Raw genomic sequence first — 25634 nt, 5'->3', positions numbered from 1 at the left:
ATATTTAAATGCTGTCACATTAAAATTGTTAAGTCTTTAGGTTGTTTTCTATTTCATATAATATATTTCATAAAGTTCTTTATTTTTTATAATTTCTATTTCTTTATCTTACATTTTAGAAATACAATTTTTAGAAATACAATTGAAAGGTGGTTTTAATTTTTTTTTAACCCCTCATTTTTCTATCAGTTTCACAGAAAATGGAAGATTTATCTGAGTTAGTGTTTGAGTCTTACTGTACATGAATCTTTAACATATAGTTTTAGTTGTCTTTGAAAACTGAAAATTTAATATTCAGGAAACACTAACAAATTTCAGCTGGTGCATAGTGGGCACTCTGACTCTATTTTCAAAATGAAAAGAAAGAATGATTTGCATGACACCTTAATCACCTTAATGTGAGACCTGGATAAGAAATTTCTATCACCTATAGTCAAAAGGAATAATGACTGCCTCAGGTCACAGTTTTGTCTTCTTTATACATCTTAAGGTTGTGTATGCTGAATATTTTTTATTGATAAGATAAATAAAGTAGGGATGTTATCTTTGTAGCTCATTATCAGATTATACTAGAGAGGCAAGATAAAAATCTTAAAAAAAAATTATACTAAATTAAAAAAAAAATGCCCTCACCCTAGATTCTGCTGAAAATCCCCTGAGACCAATTAACATCATAGGATTCGTTGTGAGAACCTGAGCAGTATCTGATGTCAGTGGCATATGGATTGAAAACTAATTAAGCAAACTTCAGAAAAGGCTGTTTAGCCCTTCCTTTCCTATTCCATTATTCTTTGCAATGGAATGGTACAAAAAAAAAATACAGGATAAGAAGTTTGTTTTCAGCAAGGAATTTCAGTAGGGTTTTCAGTTATGTGTTCTAACCTCACTGTCATCAGGTGTGGCTTAAAGAACGTTGAGAGAGGCTTACATGCACATGCCTTATTAGTGCGGTCCATAGCTTGACTAGAAATCTATTTTGAAAAAAGAAAGGACTGAGAGACAATAAAAAGGAAAAGCCACTCCTCAGGCACCAGCTGGGAAGAGGAAGGAGAGACTCCTCAGTTAAATATCTCTCCAGTAAAGGTAGCGGCAATAATGATGTAATGACAAAAAAGCTTTCTGCCTAGTACAGTTGTATTTTTCAGGCACACCTGCTCAAGCTTCTCACTGACACAGTTATCACTGATAGGAGCATGTGTGGGTGCTACAGACTAAATAGTTAAGCTTTGTCCATGTATATAATTGCATAATATTTATTGTGTATTAAAATAACTGTCCTCTACTCGTTATCTACTAGGCTGTATTCCAATGTGAAGTTACAGGCTAAAAGCCACCAGGTTTGGAGTAATGCGATCTTAGAGTTACAGGCTAAAAGCTACAAGGCAAAAGAGTGAAAAGTGTGGTAAGAACAGTATGATTTAAAAATCAATGGCAGTCACTTTTTAGGAGAACCCCAGCATAACAGTGGTTCTGAATTCAACAGGGCCAGGTGATAACAAGAGCACTTGTGGTACCAGCATGAAAGCACTGCCACAGCAGCCTGGCAGCGTGTAGATGTGTGTTACACAGGCTCACAACTGAAGAACTGTCTTCAGAATTGGAGATGAAGATTAAGGCACTGTGCAACAGAGGTGCTGAGGAAACTCCATGTGCACCTCAGCTGGATGCAGCATTCCAGTTAACAGGAACCTTCATCTCCTTGCACTGCTTTCGACTTTGTAGATGAAGCTGTGCTTGAGTCCAGTCATGTATTGTGTCTGCCCTGCAGAAGTCACATGCTCAGCTTCAGAGACCCCTCAATCAATGACTGTGGAGAAACCCTAACTTTTTGCTATTATGTGATGAGAGAGCGTATCCTGCTTGGATCAACTTTATCCATTATCCCCTTTGCTCTTGTTTTACTGTTACATGACCATCCTACTGGGTAACAATATTGTCAAATAGAACACAAAGAATTACCAACTGTCTAAGTTCAGTTTCTTGTCATATTTTATGAACTGCTGCACAGTTTTGTAAATAGAGCAAAGATATTCTGCACTCAGTAGAGAGCTTTGTGGCAGAGAAGCCTTTAAACTAACGATGTACTACTTTTATTTGATCTCTACGTTGGAGATCTGCTTAGAATTCTGTCAAACCTTTTAGCAAGATGTATGGAAGAAAAATAATAAAGCAAACTTTCCCATTAAACAAAGTTATTGTTACATTTTACATGAACTGTATTTCAAAGCATTTCAAGAATCCCTGAATTTTGTTTGTTTTGTAGAGTTCATTTTCATATTCAGAAAATGTTTGATGATCTTCAAAAGCTCTACCCTTTGCAGTTTCCTTTTATCCAATTATAAGTGAGACAATGAAAGAAGAAGGAAAAAAAGTTACTTATGTAAATAGAATTTAAGTGACTTTATTAAGCAAAAGAACAAAGAATGGGGTCAAGTATCTGTTCCAGACAGATTGCTCTTACTGCAAGGGAATAAAAAAACAATTCAATAAGGTAGCATTTTCCAGCCTGAGGCAGTCCTTAGCAAGGTTGTAACAGACAACTCAGAAACTACAGTGAAAATAAATCATATCTTTCCTCCTCTAAAACCTTTTATGTGTAGACATAGGTGGCACACACCCAATAAGAATATACCTTCTGAATTCTAAGGTGGACACTTTTGATTTGGTAATAAATAAATAAAATTTGTTTTATTTAAAAGCACGCAATATTCAAAAGTTGTAACAGAGAATTAGATTAATATGCTTTTATCTGCTTTCCACCTTTTGAAATGCAGAGCCAGTATCACATTGAATTCTTTCTTTTAAAAGAATATCAGTTTAAGGGTCTTTTAGATGCTGTGGTTTGGCAGACTTACATGGTTTGGCACATTTGAGAAGTGAAGAATCTGAATTGGAACCGTGTAAGTAGCTGCCATTTACAGAACAAATTTAATTTTGTACATGCTAGCTTAAGCTAAGCAATAAGCCATTTAGATGTGATGATAGTAACTTTTTAAAGCACTAACAGCCAAACTATATAGAAAGAGTTTAGGAGCTGAGATTTTAGAGAATGTATTCTTCATTTAGAAACAAAAGCACAAACATCTGTAGCACTATAAGCATTTACTTAAAGTAGCCACATTTAATAAGTATGCATTACAACTTAGTTACAATACAGTTTTACTGCATACATAAAGGTATATTCTTAAAGAAGGTCATTATCCCTTGCTCCTCATCCTCAGCTAAGGATGCACAGCTAAGCTCTGAGGACATCAGAAAGGTATTCTCTGTTCTTAAGTTAGTGATGCTTAAAATCTAAAGTTTTATAATGAATATAAAAATACATATTTGGTGGTTTTTTCTTGTCTGAATGGTTCTTCTGTAGCTCTCCTTCAAATTAGGGAACTAGGTTAGCTAGAATGTTTTTAACATGTGAGTGTTTAGGGCTATTCCAGTGCTTAAAATCTAATTCTTTTACAGTCTCAATAAAGTTTCATATTTAAATTGTCATCACTTTTTATTTATAGTCCAATTCATATTAATCAGACCCTTTTTATATGAAAACAACCTCTTAATTTCATACATGTTCTCAGAGCACAATAGGCGCTATTTCATGTTACTTCTGCAAGAATGTGCCTTTCTTTCTTTCTCCCTCAGACTCAAACCAATTGTATACAAGTTGCAACAATCCCTCTATGTCCTTCCTAGAGGAAAGAGAAGTCTCTCCTATCCTTACAAATGGAAGCTTTTTGTCATTTCTTATGACATCTAATGAATTATCAGACTTTTTTTTTTTTAAATAAAATTCCCTACTAGTTTTGTTTGTTTGTTTTTGCTTAAAATAGACTTTTGTGTATATTCCCTATTGAAAGAAAAGCTCTTGGATTACCTATATTTTGGTTTTTGCCACAGAATATATTTAAAATACCAGAGTAAATTGAGGAAAATATGATGATAAAGTGGCATAGGTGCCACTGATCATATTGATAGTAAAAAAACTGAAAGCTTTGAATTTATTTTGCATCTTGAAAAATCAAATAAATTACTACAGAAACAAAAGAAAGGTATGAAAGCAAAATAAAGTCGGGATCTAAATTACATCATAATATATATATTTCAGTGCTACACCTTTTAATAACAATTTTTATATATTATATCATATTCAGATTTTAAGTTCTTAAATTGTACCTACATTAATACTATCATACTTGTTTAAGCACGTCACATAACATGACAAAGAGTATTATGAAATATATTCCTTTTCTTTAAAGGCTACAGCTGTAGGATCAGTCCTGAAAACACTATTTACATAGAGCGTATTCCGTGGGTATGTCATAGTATACCTGCTCACTTAAATTCACACTGATTTTTCCAAGACGAGGTTGTGGAACAAAGTATGGAGACAGAATATCAAGAGTAATTACTTTAAGATTCGTAAAGATTATTTCTCCTACCAAATTCTGTACCTGTCAATGTTTGCATAATTTGAAGAATTGTAGATACTAATAGTGATATAGTTGCTTTTTATGGGAGGAAGGCTGCATATGGTTAATATTCAGTGAATTATATTTAATAAATGAAAATACAAGCAGATATGAGATTTTCTTTCATGCAGGGAGCATGATAAATCTTTTCTCTTTCATCTATCTGGGATGGGGAGGTAGATCATTCTCCCAGGATGAGGGCAAATCTCTGGAACTCAGAAGAAATCTGGAAGGCATTGAAGTAAAGTAGTGGCATGAAAGAGTAAAAGACAGTCCTCTGTACCCAAGAACTAAAAAGCTCTTTCAGGATATATGATAAGATTTGTCTGATTAACTTAAGGTACTAAAATGAGTAGTTCCTCATAGAGCACATGTGCTAGATAAGGAATGCTGCATGACATCTTTCAAGGGTGATTGGTAGGTCTTTTTTTTTTTTTTCAGTTACCATAGATGAATGAGCTATATCACTTCCTTATACAAAAATTCATGGCTTGATTTTTCTTTAAGAATGTAAGAGGGGTGGCTTTATTTCCTTTGTTTCTGTAAAATAATTTAAATTATATCTGATGCCTCCTAGCAGAATGATCTTGCCAATGTGGCTAAAGGCTGTTTCATTTTACATAAAGAATTAAAGAATAATAAGGAGCGATGAAAATGGAGGTGAACATGAAAATATTTTTCCAATCGAGTAGTTTGGTAGCCACATGGTAAAAATGAATGCTGATTCACAGGTTATTTCAGAATTTTATTTCCCAACTGTTTAATGTATGAATTTCCTTAAAGAAATGTTCCTCCTCCCCTTTTTAATACTTTACCCATTATGCTAAATAGGTTAGCCAACATTTGCTCACTTTGTGACTAACTGATTTTCTAATCTCTGTATGTGAAGCACAAGGCATAGGTCATGGATGTTTAAATCCCAAGAGGCAAAGTGAATTGAATTTAGGTGTTACACTTTCTGGCTGCATGTGCTAATTACTGTATTAAAAAAAAAAAAAAAAACAAACCAGTAGCGGTATCAGCTACTGTAGATATTTTTAAAGAAAAAAAAAATCACATTTCCTATACTACTGAGTAAAATATTAGGGCTTTGAAGGGGAGAGATGTCTTTGCATAAGCTTTTCCTGCTGACAAGACTAGACTCAGTATTGCTGTTCATGGCTGCTCTTCTGTGTTTCTACTCCTGTGTTCTCTGTAGAGAGCTCATGCAGCTTTGGATTGTAGTGTGCAGGAACAGTCAGAAAAAATACTCAATTGAAGTCCTTAGGTTCTAAGGTCCTTTGTATATCTGGGCATTGACCACAAATGAAAGGGATTTCAGGTGTCAGGACACCACATCTCCAAAATCTGTGATGGTCTGGAGGGAGAGGAATCTTTCCATGGATGGGGCCAACGTTTCTCTGAAAAAAAAGTCAGCTAAATCTCCAGGACAAGAAATTAGGGGAGCAAATTAAACATGGCTTTAACTTTGTATCCTAACATTAGCAAAAAGTGGCAAAAAAACCTTGACCTGAACTGTGACATATTTTGTATAATTTTCCTATTGAGGGAGGAAAGTTGACAAAGAAGGGCTCACTTTCCTTTGGAAACATCTTTCTGGGGCCTGTGTGAGTGATTTACTGACTGACATGAGATGAGCTAGGAAACTTGACTGGTCAGAGGATGTGACCCTTTGTCATGATAAAGAAGGAAATGATAGGGCCTGATGAAACTAGCTGTCAAATATTTGCAAGGTATTTGAGAAGGGGTAGTATGCACTGAAAACAGAATATGGTTCTATAGCATGGGTTGGAAGTGTATGAATGCCAAGTTGAGTTTGAAGAATTTTAGTAAATAACTAATAGCAGAAAGCATCTTTGCTTCTTGCAGAATGTAGTATACTTTAGGAGGGTGGTAATATTATATTAACTTCAGACGTAACCCTCATTATCCCTGATCTTATATGGCATTACTTTTATTCACGGAATTAAATGGCCATGATTTTCAACTTTGGAACATAGACTTATCAGAGCAGGAAATTTTGCCAGTTCTAGATTAGGGAAAGCTCACTATACACTTCTTCTATTATTCTATATGTCTATATGTCTCAGTGGTTTACAGTCAATCACTGAAAACAAAATGTAGAATACTCTCTGAACATTATATAAGAAAAAAAAATCTTTGTTTCTATAACTTTTTCTTATTTTCTTCTCTTCAGTATTTTACTTACGTATTTTCCAGCTCTTTGAAGGATGTAGATAATAAAATACCAATGCAGCCTAAGGGAGCATAGACATTTCTGCGTGTATCTTTACTCGGGCAAACATTTGTTTGCAGAAGGCTTATGTAGTGTACTGGTGTTGTGAACACAAGAAGACATTGAGTAGTATGGGTCTAAACATGTCTGGCATTAATATTGACATTGCTTTGAATTACATTTTATAAACTTATTTAGTTCTACCTTCTTCCTAAAAGTTAAAGGCAAAAATAGTGACATATGAACATGTGCACACAAATGTATATATTTATGTATGTGACCATATGTAAGATATATCATGTATTTGACAGATCCTTTACCAAAGAAGTATCAAAATTGAAATTTAGTACATTTGTCAGTCTGCTATAGTTTTTTAACCACTTAGACAAAGTAAAGTGACTTTAAACATGTTAGAAATACCTGGTGCATCCCACACTCCCCAACAAAGGAAGACACACTTCCAAAAATTAATATTTTAATATCCTATGAATCTTAAAAGTCTATCTAAAATTTACAGAAAAAAATACAGATTTTTAAAAACTTATTACTTCTTCAATAAAATCTGTTGATTTACAATTATACATTTTTTAATTATTATTTTAAGTATTACAACAGGTTCTTAGCAAACTCTGAATGAGGTCTGAATGGTGTTTAGGTCAAAATCTGTATTTAACAGTGTATTTTATCTTTAGACTGAACAATAAGATAGAAATATCAATCTCATGCACCTTAAAAAAAATTGTACGTTAATATTATCATGTTACTGTCACTGTTGGATTTTAGAAAGTGTTTTTAGGCCATTTTTAAGCATTTTGAATATTTGTTTGAACAGCATATCAGTATTACTTTCTGTTGCTTTGAATGTTTTCATTTATGTGCTGAAATTTATATCGCACATTTGGAATAATTTTATTAGTCTTTATTCAGAACTCAAACTGAGCCCATGGGCTGGAACATACCACTCTTCCCACACTTTGTTATTTTCTTTACTGGGGAACAATGACAAAAATGTCTACTCCTCAAAGTGTCAGAAGTCCTTATTCTAGATGTCTGTGAAAAAGACTCACCTACTCTTTACTTGGAAAAGAAGGGAGCTATCTGCTTGGCCCTGACATCAATAAATGTTGGTTTGTTTTTTAGGTTTTTTTTTGTTTTTATTCATGGTGGAGAAAAATATGTTTGAGTACTGTTGATTTATACCCAGATTCTTTCATCTCAGCAGCATATTTTCTGCTTTTTCTACTAGTATTTGCAATACTGAACAGGGAAGTAAGTGGAATTGATGTTACATTTATTTGAAATGTTACCACAATAACTATTTTTCAACAAAACATCAATTTTTTTTTTGAGTTTCACTAACCTTCTTTATAGGTTAGTCTGATAGGAGGAGCAATGAATAAATTGGAGGCAAAGGGAATTAGATAAACGCACTCTAGTGCACATAAAAAATGTATCCAGTGAAATGCACGAGATAACAACTTGGGTGGAGTTTCTAGGACTTTGTCCTACAGATTAAATCTGATAGAAACATACTTTCCTAGAGTTTTCATAGAGTCTAAATATTACTACAGATAACCCATATTTTCTTGAAATGGATAATTCACTTCTGTTTTTAAATGTGTCTGTTTTATTCAGCTGAATGTGGAGCAACTGTCTCTGGAAATGAAGGAACATTGCTGTCTCCAAATTTTCCATCTAATTATGACAACAACCATGAATGTATCTATAAAATTGAAACAGAGGCTGGCAAAGGGATCCATCTTAGAGCCAGGAGCTTTCAGCTGCGTGAGGGAGATATTGTTAAGGTAAAAAGAAAATAATTTCACTTTCCACCATGCTCAGTATTCACATTGCATGAACAATTGTCTATTTTGTTTGCACACATGTGGAGTGATGTCTTCTCCTTCATAAAGGGTCATACATTTGTCTTCTTCAATAATTTATCAGAGGTCATTACTGCATTCCTTTTCCATTTTATTTTTCCATTTTTTTTCAAATAAATTAACTTTTTTAATACCGGTTAGGAAAAAGAGGATTACCTTATGGACTACAGCACCTAATTTTTCAGCAAGAAGTATTATTTTATTTTATTTTATTTTATTTGCCTATAATGGTTCAGAAATTTGCTTTAATTGTAATTCCATGTTTTGTTTATGCCCTAGTTTAGGCAAATATATACCACCTATTCTCTTCTCCCTCTTATCTTTTCTTTCCTGATTTGCATGGCAAGGAGATCTGAGCATGTGAGACAGAGATAAATTTTCATGTGCTATGACTAGATTTACAGTTTGAGCAATTGGGAAATTAAGACACTCTCCAAAGGCTTACCTTTCCCACAGCTTTGTCAGGACTGTGGACTTATGAAGTTTGTTTTCTTTCCTATCTGTATCCTAAATATGAGCAAAATACGTTAGAAACAACAGACTTCTATCTTGTGTTTGCACTGAAGAAAGCCCAAGACTGCCTTGCAGGCAGCTTGCGAGGGATGCACTAAGGCTTAAGAATATAAGCCGTGAGCTGAAACATAGGACATTTCCCTAACTGACTATCTTACTCCATTTTTAAAGAAAATATGCACTGGGTGCAGCTGCCCAGGTGCTGGCAGTGGGGGCTGCAGGGTGGCCTCTGTTAGGAGAGGCCGGGTGGCTCCATACCAGACACAGCTGGTTCCAGCTGGCTCCAACCAACCCAGCACAGGGCATGGCTGAGCCTGGCCGCCGAGGTGGTGGTGCCTCTGGGAAATTTTGTTTAAGAAAGAGCAAAAAATGCTGGCCATTAGTATTTGAGAAAGAGAAGTGAGGAAAAGAGGTGTAAGAAACAATCCTGATAATGCCAAGGTCAATCCACCACGGGTGTCTTATGAAGTATGTAATACCACTATTTGTTTGAGGGAGGGTCATTAAGAATTACATGAGTATTTAATGCAAATATGTGGGAATATAGGTAGGAAGATGTATAACAGTTTCAGGAAGCTATACAGGAATTATCTCTCAAACCACCAAGGCAGAATTTTAACTGCGTTTCCCTTTGGGATGATTTTAAAGATCTCTGCAATTAAGGAAAATTGCAAATTTTAGTTGTAAGTAATTTCTTTTTACTCTCAAAATGAAAATCTGGAGTTTAAGAAAATCTAACCAGCATTTCCTTCTCCTTCAGGTGAGTGTTTTCACATTCCCACAGCAGGTGCAGCTACATTAGCACCATTAATAGAGTATTTCTCCTCTCCCTAATCGTAGCACTGTCCTCTTCTCTTGCCTGCATATTTTAATCTCAGCAGTAGAGCACGCACTTCCCTTTTAATTCCTCACAACTGTTTAGGTGAGATCGGGCGTATCTCAGTGCTTTGGCGATATTTGTTGTAGTGCTCCAAACAGTGCTGCAATCATTTCCCACTGCCCTCGAGGCCAGGTTTGCAGGCTGACTACATCCATAATGTTAAACACTCTAATCTTACGAAAAAAGATGGCTCACTCAAACTGTCTCTCAGAAACCATCCCTGGCCTATGCAGTTCCTGGACTAAAGCTTTCTTAGGAAAGATTTGTGAGGGTGTTAGTAGGTCTGCTTTAAATGTACACCAAGGATGTTCTGCCAATAAATACTGTGTATCCAATATAGTTGTGGTGACTGAACTCCCACGCTGGCCCTGTTTACTTGCTTTGAAAATATAAACCACCTTCAGCTGTATATATTCGACTAAGTTTACTGTTGGCACAAATGGGAATATTGAGGTTGGATATTGAGGCTATGATGCATAGGAAATGACAAATAATTTCTAAGGGTATTCCTGACATTAGTAAGACCATGTGCATGAGGAAGGGTGAAAACTAATGTTTTCAAGGAGAATATGTGCAGGTTAATGACTGTAAGTCATAAGCAAAGCTTTCCATAGCTGTGGCAAAGTTTAAACTTGAATAAACAGAAAAGAAATCTGAACTCAAGCAAAGAAAAAGAAACAGAATCACCATTTTGAGGCATATGGGAAAACTGAGTACCTGTTTATTTTAAAGCTTATTCTTTGTCACTCACAAAAACTTCAGTTTTCTGATCTCCCTTTAACTGCCACTTGAAATTTCATAGTTTGTTAATGTGACTACTTATGGTGAAACCTTTATAATACAATCACTATGAATTTGTTAGAGGTAAGTTAAACCAGAATGTAATTTCATGGCTTTTATGTATTTGGCCAAATAGACCTTCCTTATTTCTTAATGACAGAGAAAATAGTATTTAGTAATTGTAGAATGTGAATTATATTTTAAATGTATTCTCCTAAATGAGTTAAACATATGCACTATATATGAGTTAATAGTTACAATAGCTCAACTAGTGTATTAAATGTATTCTGTGGCTCTGGAGACAGTCACATATGACAGAACACAGTGGTTGCACACAAACTGTCTATTGGGAATGGTCTTTGGCCCACAGTTATTACCAAACCACGACCAAGAATTGTTAGGGTAAATGCTCTTTCTTTCCCAGAGATGGTTCAAACAAGTTAACAGTATAGACAATGGAGATTCAATGCTTATATTTGTTCACTAACATAGTTTCAATTACTAAAGTAGACATGTACCTAGTTACGTCTGTAAAGTTAAAAACAGATGGACAAGTGTCACTAGTTAAAAATTGTCATGGCTTTTTTTTACAGATGCTTTCACATGATCCCTCTTACCTCATTTTAATTTCATAAAACAATGGTTTCATTTGTGTCTGGATTCATCTTGAGAGTTGTTATTTATCTCTCAAGAGAGAAATTTTATTATATAATTTATATTATATTATTTAACTTGTTGATCCTCAAGTAAGAAGAGCATGTGTAACAGTGAAGTAGAACACTGTAGGAACAGGATGTCTAAGGGACAATTGTAGTAATTAACTGTTATTTTTTTTCTTTTAAAGATTAATAAAAATCACTTTTACTTTAACACAGCATTTTTTATTAATGATGATTAAAAGCGGATAATTCCATTCAAAGTAGTATCTCTCAAATCAAATTAAATACATCTGTGCTTTTTGCATAATATGTAGATCAGAATGTTATTAAAAATAAGTCTTATGGTGAACAAATGCATATTTATTTTATACAATAGATGTCCAGCTCGGATAAATAATGTGTAATCAGTCAATGAAAGTCAATGGTACTTCTGACCCAGGACTATGGTAGAAGCTTGCAGGCATTCTTTCAGATACTCCTAGCATAGCTTACAGTCATATTTCTGCCAAGAGACAGACATTAAGTATGGGTTACTGCTTCCACAAATCTTAAATACAATTGATTATGTCTTCTCACAGCCCATCTATGTGCCCTGATATAAGACAATCTTTCCCTTAGTAAAAAGGACAACTGGTAGTGTTCTACTAATGGCTCACATATTATTTATCAAAAGCTTCTTTTAGAGAAGGTCATTATTTCTATCTCTGTATGTTTATTAAACTAAATTTATGCTTTTATCTTAAAAATATTTATGAATTTTTTTATTACTTTCTTTTGTTAATATTGGCATTTGAGCCGAATGAGACACTTTCAAGACATTCACCTATACTGATGGTATGCTGGTATTTTCTCCACTGAGAAAATAGTTCTGCTTTAAACTGTTGGTTGTCATCCATACATGTAGTTGTCATGGTCTGTCCTCTCAGAAGATGCATTTCTAAATTTTATTAGTAGATCTAAGTGGACATTCAAATAGGAAGAAGTGTCTGAGGCCAGTCAGCCTCACGTCTGTGCCTGGCAAGGTCATGGAGCAGATTCTCCTGGAAACCATGCTAAGGCACATGGAGAGTAAGGAGGTGGTTGGTGACAGCCAACATGGCTTCACCAAGGGCAGATTGCGCCTGACCAATCTGGTGGCCTTCTATGACGGGGTGACAGCATTGGTGAAAAAGGGATGAGCAACGGATATCATCTACCTGGACTTGTGCAAGGCATTTGACACTGTCCTGCATGACATCCTTCTCTCTATACTGGAGAGCCATGGGTTTGATGGACGGACCACTCGGTGGATAAGGAGTTGGCTGGACGGCCGCACTCAGAGAGTGGTGGTTAACAGCTCCATGTCCAAGTGGAGACCGGTGATGAGTGGCGTTCCTCAGGGGTCCGTGTTGGGCCCAGTCCTGTTGGGCCCAGTCCTGTTCCATTATATGAGGAAAAAGAATTTCCTCATATTATGAACATCTTTGTCAGTGACATAGACAGTGGGACAGAGTGCACCCTCAGCACGTTCGCTGATGACACCAAGCTGTGTGGTGCCGTCGACACGCTGGAAGGCAGGGATGCCATCCAGAGGGACCTTGACAGACTTGAGAAGTGGGCCCGTGCCAACCTTATGAAGTTCAACCAGGCCAAGTGCAAGGTACTGCACCTGGGTCATGGCAATCCCAGGCACAAATACAGGCTGGGCGGAGAATGGATGGAGAGCAGCCCTGAGGAGAAGGACTTGGGAGTGCTGGTGGACGAGAAGCTCAATATGAGCCGGCAATGTGCTATTGCAGCCCAGGTGGCCAACTGCATCCTGGGCTGCATCAAGAGGAGCGTGGCCAGCAGGTCGAGGGAGGTGATTCTGTCCCTCTACTCCACTCTGCCCTGGTGAGACCCCACCTGGAGTACCGTGTCCATTTCTGGAGCCCCCAACATAAGAAGGACATGGACCAGTTGGAGAAGGTCCAGAGGAGGGCCACGAAGATGATAAGAGGGCTGGAGCACCTTTCCTATGAGGACAGGCTGAGAGAGTTGGGGCTGTTCAGCCTGGAGAAGAGGAGGCTCCAGGGAGACCTGATAGTGGTCTTCCAGTACCTCAAGGGGGCCTACAAGAAAGATGGGGAGAGGCTGTTCAGTAGGGCCTGTTGCAACAGGACTAGGGGTAATGGTTTAAAATAGAGGGAGGTAGATTTAGATTTGATATTAGGAAAAAATTTTTTTACAATGCAAGTTGTAGGACACTGGAACAGGTTGTCCAGACAGGTGGTGGATGCCCCATCCCTGGAAACGTTCAAGGCCAGGCTGGATGGGGCTCTGAGCAACCTGATCTAGTTGGGGATGTCCATGCTTCTTGCAGGTGCGTTGGACTAGATGACCTTTGAAGGTCCTTTCCAACTCTAACCATTCTATGATTCTATGATTCTGTGACCTACGTGTAGTAATTTAGTTTGTTAAATGGGTCACTGCCTGCTTCTGTCTGGAATTAGTATAAATCCTCACTATACACAGTGTCTGAGAATGGAGAGATGAAGATCCAGAGCTTAAGATATTTACTGTTATTGTAGCTTTTGCACTAGTTATCTACAGTCATTCTAGGACATAGGAGATTAGGGCAAATTATCTTTTACTTCATATTAGAAACCAGCTGTTCAGATTCATTACTTCCTTTTATGTAAGTATCTACATGATGTATGGTATATGTTTTGGAAGTATGAAACACACTCCATATTTGCCTATTTTTCTATGAGAAAGTACAGGTGATTTATTTATTTTAAAGAAGAAAATAGATTTTAAAAATTCATCTTGACACAAAAAAAACCCAACCCTCCACAGAAGACTATTTTGACAATTTATGGCTTTCAGTATGTTGCAACAAGCAAAAAAATTTTCACTCCCTAACCAATACTAACTCTTTATACTTGTCCTGTATTGGTGAACAATCAAAAGTACATTCTTATTCATTCTAGGATTTGAAAGATCACAGAGGGTAGTTTTGTTTATTTTGTCCCCCACTGAAAGTTTTCAATAAAGTTACATGGTAAATAAGAACATCTCTACACTTAGTTTGGATATAGACTCACATATCTTTTTGAAGACCTATCTTTCTTTGTTAAAACCTATACTAAACCAAAAAATACTCCAGTCTCAGAGTCTGAAATAAAAGGTAACGGATTGACTTTAATACCTCAATTCTGCTGTCAATATCTCCAGACAGGACAGAACAGAGTAGAATGGAGTTTACCTGTTACAGCCTTCCTTTAGCAGTGATTTCAGAAATTATACTTTTGTTAGCCTTTGTGAATAAACATGAAAAACAATCTGATCTTATGAAAACTCAGAAGATAAGAGTCATGTATAAATATTAACTTAATTCAAGATCAGCTCACAAAAGAAAAAAAAAGGAAAAAATATTATAAAGCAGCTTAAGGGTGATAGAATATTTCATATTTCACTGAACTGCATAACCAAGTGGTATGTATCTCACAAGATGGAAACATTAACTTTTTGGAGAAACTATTGTCAATGCATAGCTAACTTCGGAAGTATTGTAACTAACATTAAACATTAGTTTATTGTAACATAAACTAAAATTTTTGAAATACTTAGATTTGATGTCCAGTTTCATACTATTATTTTGTTTCTACAAGGTGTATGATGGAAAAGACAGCTCTTCACGCTCTCTGGGAGCCTTCACCAAAAATGACATGATGGGAGTTATCCTCAATAGCACTTCTAACCATTTGTGGATAGAGTTTAATACCAACGGATCTGATACTGACCAAGGATTTCAGCTCACTTACACAAGTAAGTAGCTCATAAATATGGTCTGATTGCCTGTTTTGTGAGGAAATGTGTATTTCTCAGCTGCAGTGATTTCTCATGGACTGGTGAAGATCGTTTCCTAGAAGGTACCGTGGTTAGCAGACTGGATTTTAATTGTCTACATGGCTGGATAGGTGTCAGTAATTTAAGAACATAACTAAAAGCAAAATTGTAACCTTTTAAATGTAGAAAGCATTATTATTTTGAAGACTTAGCAGTTGGGTTTGAAAAAGAGTGAATTGTGACATATGTGGGTTGAATATATTAATGTTATACTGTAGCAAAAATGGAACATTCAATCCCTGCAGTCAAATTTAAAAAAAAAAATAAGAGTACAAATGAGAATAAAAATAATACAGTGTGCCTGGGTGCACACTCTTAACATGTCCTGACTGCTTGTCAGGGTCAGGGTGGAGTATGATGGAAGGAGACCTGAGTGATCAAGTTTTGATGAACAGTGCACTTGTCCCACAGTTTCCATGTAATTAATTTAAGCAATTTAGCTGGCAAAACAATGAGTCTTTTGGGTGGGATGACATTGGGGATAACTAGTTTGTTTCCAACACACATAAACAGATGTCTCATCTGGCTTTCAAGGAATCTCCAAGTACCCTTTGCCTTCAATTTATTGCCTTTTACATCAGCTTTCATGAGCTTCTGTTGAATCCTGCAGAGCAGAGCACCACATCAAACTGTGGCACAGAAATGGAATCATAGCTCTTTCTAGTACATCTGCTAGCTTCCTTTTGGATTAGAGCCAGCTGTGGAATAAGCAGAAATCATTCACTTTCCCTTCTGTCTTTCTGCTGTGCTTGGTAAATCTGAAATCTTATCATCCTACCTTTAGCTTTTTTTTTCTTATGTAACCATTAAGGAAAGGAAGGTTTCTCTGGCTAGATGAAATGTATGAAAGTGATTAAAAAAACCCAAAATAATTGACAGTATCTATTCTTATAGAATCTAGATAGAACCACTAGACATATCTACTCTGATTTGCCTATAGAGACTGTACAATTTTTGCTTTGAAAAAAGGAACAAAACATTTATTTTAAAAGTAATCTTATTTTACAGGCTCTGGTTTCAAGGGACTTTAATCAGTTCCTTCCAAATCCTGTTACAGTGATCTGTTCCAGCTACCATTTAGAAGTAGCATTTTCTTTAAAGATGGAATTTTGCTTAATTTCTGCATCCAACAGCTTGATTTGGTTGCACTTCAGTTCACAATTCTAATAAGATTTGTTCTGTAGTACCAGATTTTTCTATGTAAGGTAACATATGATAATTCAAGTTTTAAGGTGGTTTTTTTTTTTTTTTTCCCCAGGCTGTTTGACCAGTTTTGAATCTGGTTTTGATGATTACAAATATTTTCACATTTTTTGAAGTATGTAGACAGAATTTGACACCATCTCCAAAAGTAATCTTAACAATACTGTGTACAGAGACAAAACTCACTTCCTATGTGTTCATAACATTTTTCTTTTTTTTTTTTGTTGCCAAATATCTCATTGAATGTATCTTATGTGATCAATTCACAGCAGTTCATGGTAAAATGTTTTTCTGTAATGGCTTTTCCTCCTACCTACTCTCACATGAGACAGTCCTCATTTGTAAAAACTGTCTAATTCCTTACTTTTTACATGTATATTCAGGAAGCCAAATTCAAGGCAATATATTTTGAGATAGTGACCATCTACCCAGGTGATTTCCATCAACTGTAACAAGAAAATATATTCAATCTTATGTCCAAACACTTCATCGTGGGACTTTTCACCCATTATAAATTATTTTAAGCAGAAGTTCCATTCTTTTGGAATACTTTGAAAATTGACTGCAGCCCTGACTCCCATTCTTTTTCTGAAGGAGTCCAATCCTAGAAACATTTTAAAGATTAGATATACCAGAAATGTATACTAATTATTTTATGAGACTGGAGTTTTTGTGCAGTTCCAGTGCAGTTACTAAATAAATGTGTCCATTTTGCATTTGGTAAATATATCAAACACAAATGACAATTATCTCTTTGGATTAATCAAGCTGTAGTTTACAGCTGGAATTAATTTTCCTGAAAGATTACTCTGCAGTTTATTTATTCACTTTTCAGATTGAAATATAATGACAGATACTTTAAAATTGATGAAACAAAGAAATAAGTTAAAAGAGTGTTAAAATGTGGTCTCACTGAAGGAAATGAAAAATATATATGCTGAACTGAGTGAAATTGAATAATGAAAATAACAAGACTGTTAGAAAGAGCTAGGTGAAGTGATGGTGTAATAAAACTAGTGGTAAATCAGTTCTGGTTATTTCCTATCTGGTTGCTGAGCTCTTGCTGCCCACAATGGATACATCAACTGCCCTTAATTGTTGGTCTTTGTAGTACTTCTCTTCTCATTAAGGCTACTGAAATTAAGACTAGTGCAGCTTTGAAGCTTGAATTTTAGAACCATTTCAATGAGTTATTAAAAAGACTAATTTAAAAGGTTACTATTTCAGTTCTGTGCAACTATCTATCTTTTTTTAACATTATGAATTCTGTGGCTGATGTTAAATTTACAAATATGACAGAAGAAAAAGGTAATGATCTATGAAAACAGAAATGTGGATAAATAAATTTTTGTTTCTGTTTTCAGAATCTCATTAGTGACATAATAAAACAGAATTCTATAAACTCAGAATCTGAATGGTTTGTATATATTGTAGAAATCAGAATATAAGCAAATATTAAAAGGAAATCTAGAAAGGATTCCAGTTTTAATGAGATCTGCTATACAGGAAATTGTTTCAGGATAAGAAAAATACTGAATGGAAGCTGGAAATTATATTAATTTTATTCTTTGATCTGTAACTACAAGATGATTTTGAGGAAATCGATTTAGCACAATGGATACAAAGCTTTTTACTGGACAGTCATGAAAAAAATCTGTACTCTTTCTCAACTTAACTGTTTTGAGAAACTAAGAAATAGTTTGGCTGAGGACTGAAATTTTATTATTGATTTTGCTTAAGGAAACTGCTTCAGAAAAATTGAGACAATAACATTTTGTTAATATTTTAGCCTGGGTTTGGTGGGGTAAGTATATATGAAAGAGAATTAATGAAACTGTAATTTGAGCAGTAGCTGAATCTGAGTCTACCAGAGGAGAAAAAAAACCCAAATGAACAAAGAAGAAAATTTCTCTACTTCATGTAAAAAAAGTTGATATAAAGCCAACTTCCTTAAAACTAGGGTGAAAATGTGTTAGGATAAATGAGGGAAAGTGTCTATTTGCACTTATAATACCCCTGCATTGGTGTCAGAAGGAATGACTGTGAACATCCATATTTCAGTGCTGAGGAAATGAAAACATAAGCTTGATGGGACTAAATTTTTTACCTGAGGATCATCTCATCTTTCAACAGATTATTTCATCTTATATGTCTTTTACATACCAATGGCATAAAGAGTCTTCCAATATGAGAAGTTACTGAATTATTTTCATTTTAAGAATGAAGCCAAAATTGTACAAATTTTCCTTTATGTTATTTCTTACTCCTCTGAGACAGAGCTTGCAAAAATATACAAGTTTTCCTTTGCTCCCCTCCTCAGTATATTTTTATTTTTAACCATCATGGGAAGTGTTTGTAAAATTCAAGGAACAAAAAAGGACTTTTAAGATAGCTTTAATTCCCTAAGAGTAGAGGACATTGATAGATATCTAGATGTAAAAATGTAAGTTTATACGTGTTGTAGCCACAACTGACTCATGTGACAGTTACGTTTTCCAGTTGAGAAAATGTCAGTTCTTCTTGGTTTTTGCTGTCCAGTTATAACTTTTCTCCCTGAGACACCTCTAGTTTTTGTGGGGAAGAGAAGATGTAGCCACAGGCATCACCACAGCTGGATCAACATTTCCTGTTCACTGCTCAGTTAGAAGATTTTGCCATTCATGTATAAAGATGACACTGCTTTGTGCTATCATGTCAGTAGTATTTAATGTTAAATTGACATTCAAGTTAAAATTAAATCTAAGTTATGCCACAAAGTGACAGGCAGTAAAAGCAAAACACAGCTGTCTGGTAAAAGTAATGCACTGCAACTTTAGATAAGGAGCAATGCAGTACAGCCTCTGAATAACAAACAGGCAGTCTCCCTGCAGTGTCTAACCACTCCCCTATCACAGTCCGGCACGAGGAATTTTAATGGTGGCTGTTTTCACTCATCCTGTGGAGAACTGAACAAAGTACATGTGTCACAAGTGCTTCCTTGCTACTGTTTCATCCCCATTCCTTGAACATAGTCTCAGTTTTCTTAGCTGTTGGAAAAACAAAAACAGTTCCTCCACGCTTTATCACAGACGTCATATATAAGGATTTTGTGATGGTCAGAGTACTGCGTAATGATGACTAGTCTGTGATCTGTATGGAGTTGTACAGGTCACAGAGTACTCAGAACTATACTGTACCTCTACAGTGATCACTCTTAACTCCTGTGAAGATAACCTGTACGGTAATTTTACTTGTGTCTTATTTGGTGCACCTAGATGCCAATGAAAAAAAAATACTTTCACAATTTCTGTTTACCAGTAGCTATGTTGTTGGTTATCTTTTAAAGACATTGCCATTTTATGCACAGGTCCAAAATTAATAGAAAGAAGGTAAAACACTTAAAACAACCTAAACACTTAAAACAAAGGCTGCCACAAAGAAGGCAGTGTCTGCGCTTCCTGTTCCAATACTTATCCATCCTTGTTTTCACAGTAAATGTCCCCACACAGTTGACACTTTCCCTCACAGTGCTGACTAGAACTCTCAATACTAATTTATTTTCATGATGCCTGACGATGAGTGTCTCTGTTCCTGATATTATTCACTCATGTCCTCAGAAATTATCCCAGGGTCGTGATGTGTAAGGAACTTTACTACTATGTGGGACTGCTATTTGGATGCTCCTCAGACCTGAGGGCTTTTGGCAGATCCCTTGCACTGGAAGTTGCCTATCTGAGATAGTGTGAAGTTGCTCTCTGTCCCTATCCAAACATCTGCTTTTTTTAGGGGCAGGTTATCTAGTTCTCTACGGCAATTTCATGGTTCCTCAGTCTTATGCAGGATATAATAGAAGCAAAACTTCACTTAGCTGCAGAATAAGCCTTAGAGTCTATCGTAATGAGTCAGTGGAAGGGTCTATCTGCTCCAGGAATACTGACAGACATTATCTGTAGGAATGTGCCTTGATTCACTGGGCCACTCAGTGGTACCTTCTGCCTCACAATAAGCTCCTGTGTGCTTCAAAATCGTGCAAATCTAGTTACAGACTTTATAAGGTCTGAAAACCATTCAGATATTTGTGTAGCTAGATTTTAATTTTGCAGAGGCCTTTCATTTACTTGTTCCTGATTTGCTGCTGTAGATTAAAAATGAAGTTCTGTGTTAGCTCCTCAACATTTGTCTTTTATTTGTGTCCTCCATTTCCCTATGATGTGAAATGAGATATTTTCCTGCACATCTGTGCCAAGATGGAAATGAGGGCTGGAAAAATTCTCACTAAGGATTTGTCTTTTTGAGAGTGAATGTTATGTAGACTCAGATTTTAACCTCTGTCAATTTTGAATTCATGACATTTGCTTTCACTGAAAGCAGAATTAAGGGTGGCTATCATTTCTGCCAGAAGAATGGGCAAGATTCAAGCCCATGAGCTGTGCTAAACTCCGTAGAACTTGCATAAAATTCTATCTAGTGTTCCTAAAAGAAAACAGATTTAGGATCGTGCATTGATAGATTTATATTTTTAAATGTAGGTTTAGTATTTCTATTTGCATTTATCATCCTCTATATTTAGCATGCACAGTTAGCAGTTTTACAATATTATTTTCATTGGTCTCATACTGTTCAATTTAATAAAATAAATTTCTCAGACATTATACATTGGTTTAGCATTCATATTATTCTGTTTTTGTGAAAGACTTAGTTCTAATTTTTGGTTTAATTTCTGTGTTATAAACCTTCTCTACCCCTCCATCTTTCAAGAATGGAAGGTGAGTTTGAATTAGCATTATCTAAATTTATATAAATGGTTTAAACCTGGAAATTAGTTTAAGAGAATCTTGAACTGAAATTTAATTTAGTTCATTTCCTATTATACAGTCATTGAAAATGTTAAAAGAATGTCAGTGAAAACAATGTTCTGAAACTGCAAACTCAGTCACTTATCCTAGCACACAGACAGACTCAGATTCAGAAATACACTGGCTTTGCCTCAGGCTGTATAGTGTCAGTGGAGCAGAACAATCCAGTAATGAAAAGAAGCTCTTGCAGTTTCCTTTCAGTAACTAATTGGTGTATAAGATCTGCTCCAAAGAGAATCTTAACATACTGTAGTAAAAATGTAAGACAAAATTAAATTAAAATAAACTAAAGGCAAAAGTAAATAAATTAGTATGTCTTAACCTGTAGATGTATATTCATAGGTCATTTTAGGAGCAATATAATTATGTGCCTAACCCCAAATTAATGCAAGCTGTTATTACATGCATAGAAAAAACTATTCTATTTTGTTTCTTCTGTTCAGAATGAAACTGAACTTCAGTTTCTTAACCTATTTCATTAAATACTTCCTCTGCATGAGTCTACCTCACAGAATAAGTAATGTATCAAATCGTACAGTCTAAAAATAATTTTGATAAAATTAGGATTTAAGGAATTGATGTTTAAAACAAAAAGGACCCAATGGTTACGTGTTCTCTGTTTACGTGTCATATACTGGCTTGCTTGCATATCATGTTTTTTCATGGAACCAAATTTCCCAGTGCCCCAACATTAAAGAAAAAAAAAAAAAAACATACCTTATTAGTAAATGAGCAGAAAACCTGAAGATCTCTTTCGCAATCAGAAGATATTAAGATAATTTAGATAGAATTTAGTATAGTGTAATCTGTATTTTTAGAGCAAGATCTTAAAGTTTTGAAACTTTTTGGCAACTTCTGGCTACTTTTTATGACCATTGGAAAAAAACACAAAAAGCTATAGATTAATACAGAAAGCTTCTAACTAAAAAAAAAACCCAAACTAAAGCATAATAAAAAACTAAAAAAATCCCCCAAATCCCCCAAACTTTGTATGAACTTAAAGTATGTTCATCTTATAATACTCTGGATAATTAAGGTTGATTTCCACTTGTCATTAAAAGACTTTAAATCACCTACAAAACTGCTGAATTTAACTTTTGTAAACAGAGAAAGTGCCAAATATATCTATTTATTCCCCCTAGCACAGAAACAATGAAAACCATGTTATTTGGTGAATATAAATATTGTATTAACCTTTTATTTGAAAAGTTATGTTATTACATGCTTTGGAGATGGAAATGCTGGCATGCTGTTTGTGCCAGAGTTTGGCATTTTGCCCATCTCAGGAAAGTCTTCACAAATTTGTGAAGGTACAAATCTTCAGACAGCTAGATTTAATGTGAGCAAGTCCTGCGCTCTGAATGAGCACTCCAAAATATTTTTTTCTTTAATGAGCACTCTCAGCAGTCCTGGATTAGGATAGAGGTGAAGAGTTTGTACATCTATACTGAGTTTGGCTGGGATAGAGTTAATTTTCTTCAGCTAATGCTGATCAGTGCTTGCACAGTGTCAAGGCCTTCTCTGTAACTAACTCTGCCACTCTAGCAGGTAGACTCAGAGTGGACAAGAGGTGACACAGCTAGGACAGCTGACCTGAACTGAACAATTCCATACTGTGTGACACCATGCTTAACAATAAAACTTTGGGGAAGTTTTTCTGAAGTAGCCATTGCTTGGGGACTGACTGGGTATCAGTTTGCTAGTGATGTGATTGTTTTTGCATCACTTGTTTGTTTTGTGGGTTTTTTCCTTTTTCTTTTCCTTCACTTACTAAATTGTCTTCATCATAACCCATCCATTTTCTTGTTTTTGTCTTTCTGATTGTCTCCCCCACCCCACGGTAAGGGAGAGACAGTGACTATGTGGGGGTTTACCTGCTAGCTAGGGCCAACCCACCAACTGTCCTGTGTTCTCAGTGCCCTCCATCTCATGAATAGCCTGAGAAAGTGAGGATAGTACTATTTGATTGCAATACCAAAGAAATAAAAGCCAGCCTTGAAGAGGAGGGAAGAAGAGAGAAGGAAGGAATTCTTTGGAATAAGGGAAGCTGCAGTGCCAAACCAACAAGACTTGAGCAGAAGTGCAGCAGGCAAGAAGAGCATCATGGGATATTGGAAAGGATAATATTTGAGAAAAAAAAAAAAGACTAGGACACACATGTAAGATAGGAGGAGAGCAAGACAAGCTCTCCAAGAAACATAGGAAGCATATGGAGTGGAGTACTGAGACTGCATTGGTAAGAAGGAGGTTGCAAGAATTAAATTTGGAAGAGGAGAAATCACCACAAATAGAACAGTAATGGCATGCTGTGATAGGAGTAAAGGCTGATTAGTCCATCATTACTAAACTGTGTTATCCAAAACACAGACCATCTAAGGAACCTGAAGGTGCACAAGTCTATGGGACTTGGTGAGATGCATCCAGGGGTCCTGAAGCAACTGGCACATTAAGTTGCTAAGCCATTATCCATCCATATTTGAGACGCTGTAGCAGTCCATTGAGATTCCCACTGACTAGAAAAAGGGGAAACATAGCCCTAATTTTTAAATAGGGGAACAAGGAAGACCTGGGGAACTACAGGCCAGTTAGTCTCACCTCTGTGTCTGGCACGATCATGGAGCAGATCCTCCTGGAAACCATGCTAAGGCACATGGAAAATAAGGAGGTGATTGATGACAGCCAACATGGCTTCACTAAGGATAAATCATGCCTGACATGGCCTTCTATGATGGGATTACAGATTGGTGGATAAGGGAAGAGCAACTGATGTCATCTACCTGGACTCGTGCAAAGCACTGCAGAGATATGGATTTGACAGAGGGACCACTTGCTGGATAAGGAATTGGCTGGATGGCCGCACTCACAGAGTTCTGGTCCAGGGCTTGAATTCCAAGTGGAGATCAGTGATGAGTAGGGTTGAAATGATCTCTTCTAAAATAAATCATGTTGAATAACCATTTTTTAATTTTTGAAATTAAATACAGTTTATGAAAACATTAATTTTCAGGAAAAAAATTCCATAATTAATTTGTAAGGATTTAACAGTTCAGATGCAGGAATGTGACTGTTTTCTCCCCTTTCCTCATTATATGATGAAATTCTTTACATTTAAACAGATTAAGCTTGTTGCCTTAGAATCTAGTCATTTTTTTTATAACTAGGGATTAGCAATAAATAGTGAACAGATCTTTCAGTCATCAGAACTATATTTCTACCTATTTAAAACTATAAGTTATTCAAGAATGGAATTCATAGAATCATAGAATCATAGAATGATTAGGGTTGGAAGGGACCTTCAAAGGTCATCTAGTCCAACACCCCTGCAAGAAGCAGGGACATCCCTGACTAGATCGAGTTGCTCAGAGCCTCATCCAACCTGGCCTTGAATGTTTCCAGGGATGGGGCATCCACGACCTGTCTGGCCAATGTTCCAATGCTCTACAACCCTCATTGTAATTTTTTTTTTTCCTAATATCCAATCTAAATCTACCTCCCTCTATTTCAAAACCATTACCCCTCGTCCTGTTGCAACAGGCCCTACTGAACAGCCTCTCCCCATCTTTCTTGTAGGCCCCCTTGAGGTACTGGAAGACTGCTGTAAGGTCTCCCTGGAGCCTCCTCTTCTCCAGGCTGAACAGCCCCAACTCTCTCAGCCTGTCCTCATAGGAAAGGTGCTCCAGCCTCTTATCATCTTCGTGGCCCTCCTCTGGACCTTCTCCAACTGGTCCATGTCCTTCTTATGTTGGGGGCTCCAGAAATGGATACAGTACTCCAGGTGGGGTCTCACCAGGGCAGAGTGGAGTAGAGGGACAGAATCACCTCCCTCGACCTGCTGGCCACACTCCTCTTGATGCAGCCCAGGATGCAGTTGGCCGCCTGGGCCGCAAGAGCACATTGCCGGCTCATATTGAGCTTCTTGTCCACCAGCACTCCCAAGTCCTTCTCCTCAGGGCTGCTCTCAATCCATTCTCTGCCCAGCCTGTATTTGTGCCTGGTATTGCCATGACCCAGGTGCAGTACCTTGCACTTGGCCTGGTTGAACTTCATAAGGTTGGCACGGGCCCACCTCTCCAGCCTGTCAAGGTCCCTCTGGATGGCATCCCTGCCTTCCAGCGTGTCGACGGCACCACACAGCCTGGTGTCATCAGTGAACTTGCTGAGGGTGCACTCTGTCCCACTGTCTATGTCACTGACAAAGATGTTCATAATATGAGGAAATTCTTTTTCCTCATATAATGGAACAGGACTGGGCCCAACAGGACTGGGCCCAACACGGACCCCTGAGGAACGCCACTCATCACCGGTCTCCACT

At 36.4% G+C, this 25634-nt stretch overlaps 1 protein-coding gene across 1 annotated transcript in view; it reads left to right on the top strand.

The window, feature by feature from the left end:
- The window catches only part of CSMD1 (CUB and Sushi multiple domains 1), a 1203024-nt gene that overhangs the window by 944151 nt on the left and 233239 nt on the right, over positions 1-25634 (top strand). The window contains exons 22-23 of the mRNA XM_086744017.1: positions 8335-8504; positions 15047-15203. Coding sequence (XP_086600143.1) covers positions 8335-8504; positions 15047-15203 — 327 coding nt within the window. The remainder of the gene's footprint in view (positions 1-8334; positions 8505-15046; positions 15204-25634) is intronic.

Source organism: Chlamydotis macqueenii, chromosome 3 (genome assembly GCF_036417535.1).
Source record: "Chlamydotis macqueenii isolate bChlMac1 chromosome 3, bChlMac1.mat, whole genome shotgun sequence".
Lineage (NCBI taxonomy): Eukaryota > Metazoa > Chordata > Aves > Otidiformes > Otididae > Chlamydotis > Chlamydotis macqueenii.
This window is presented reverse-complemented; position numbering and strand designations above follow the sequence as displayed.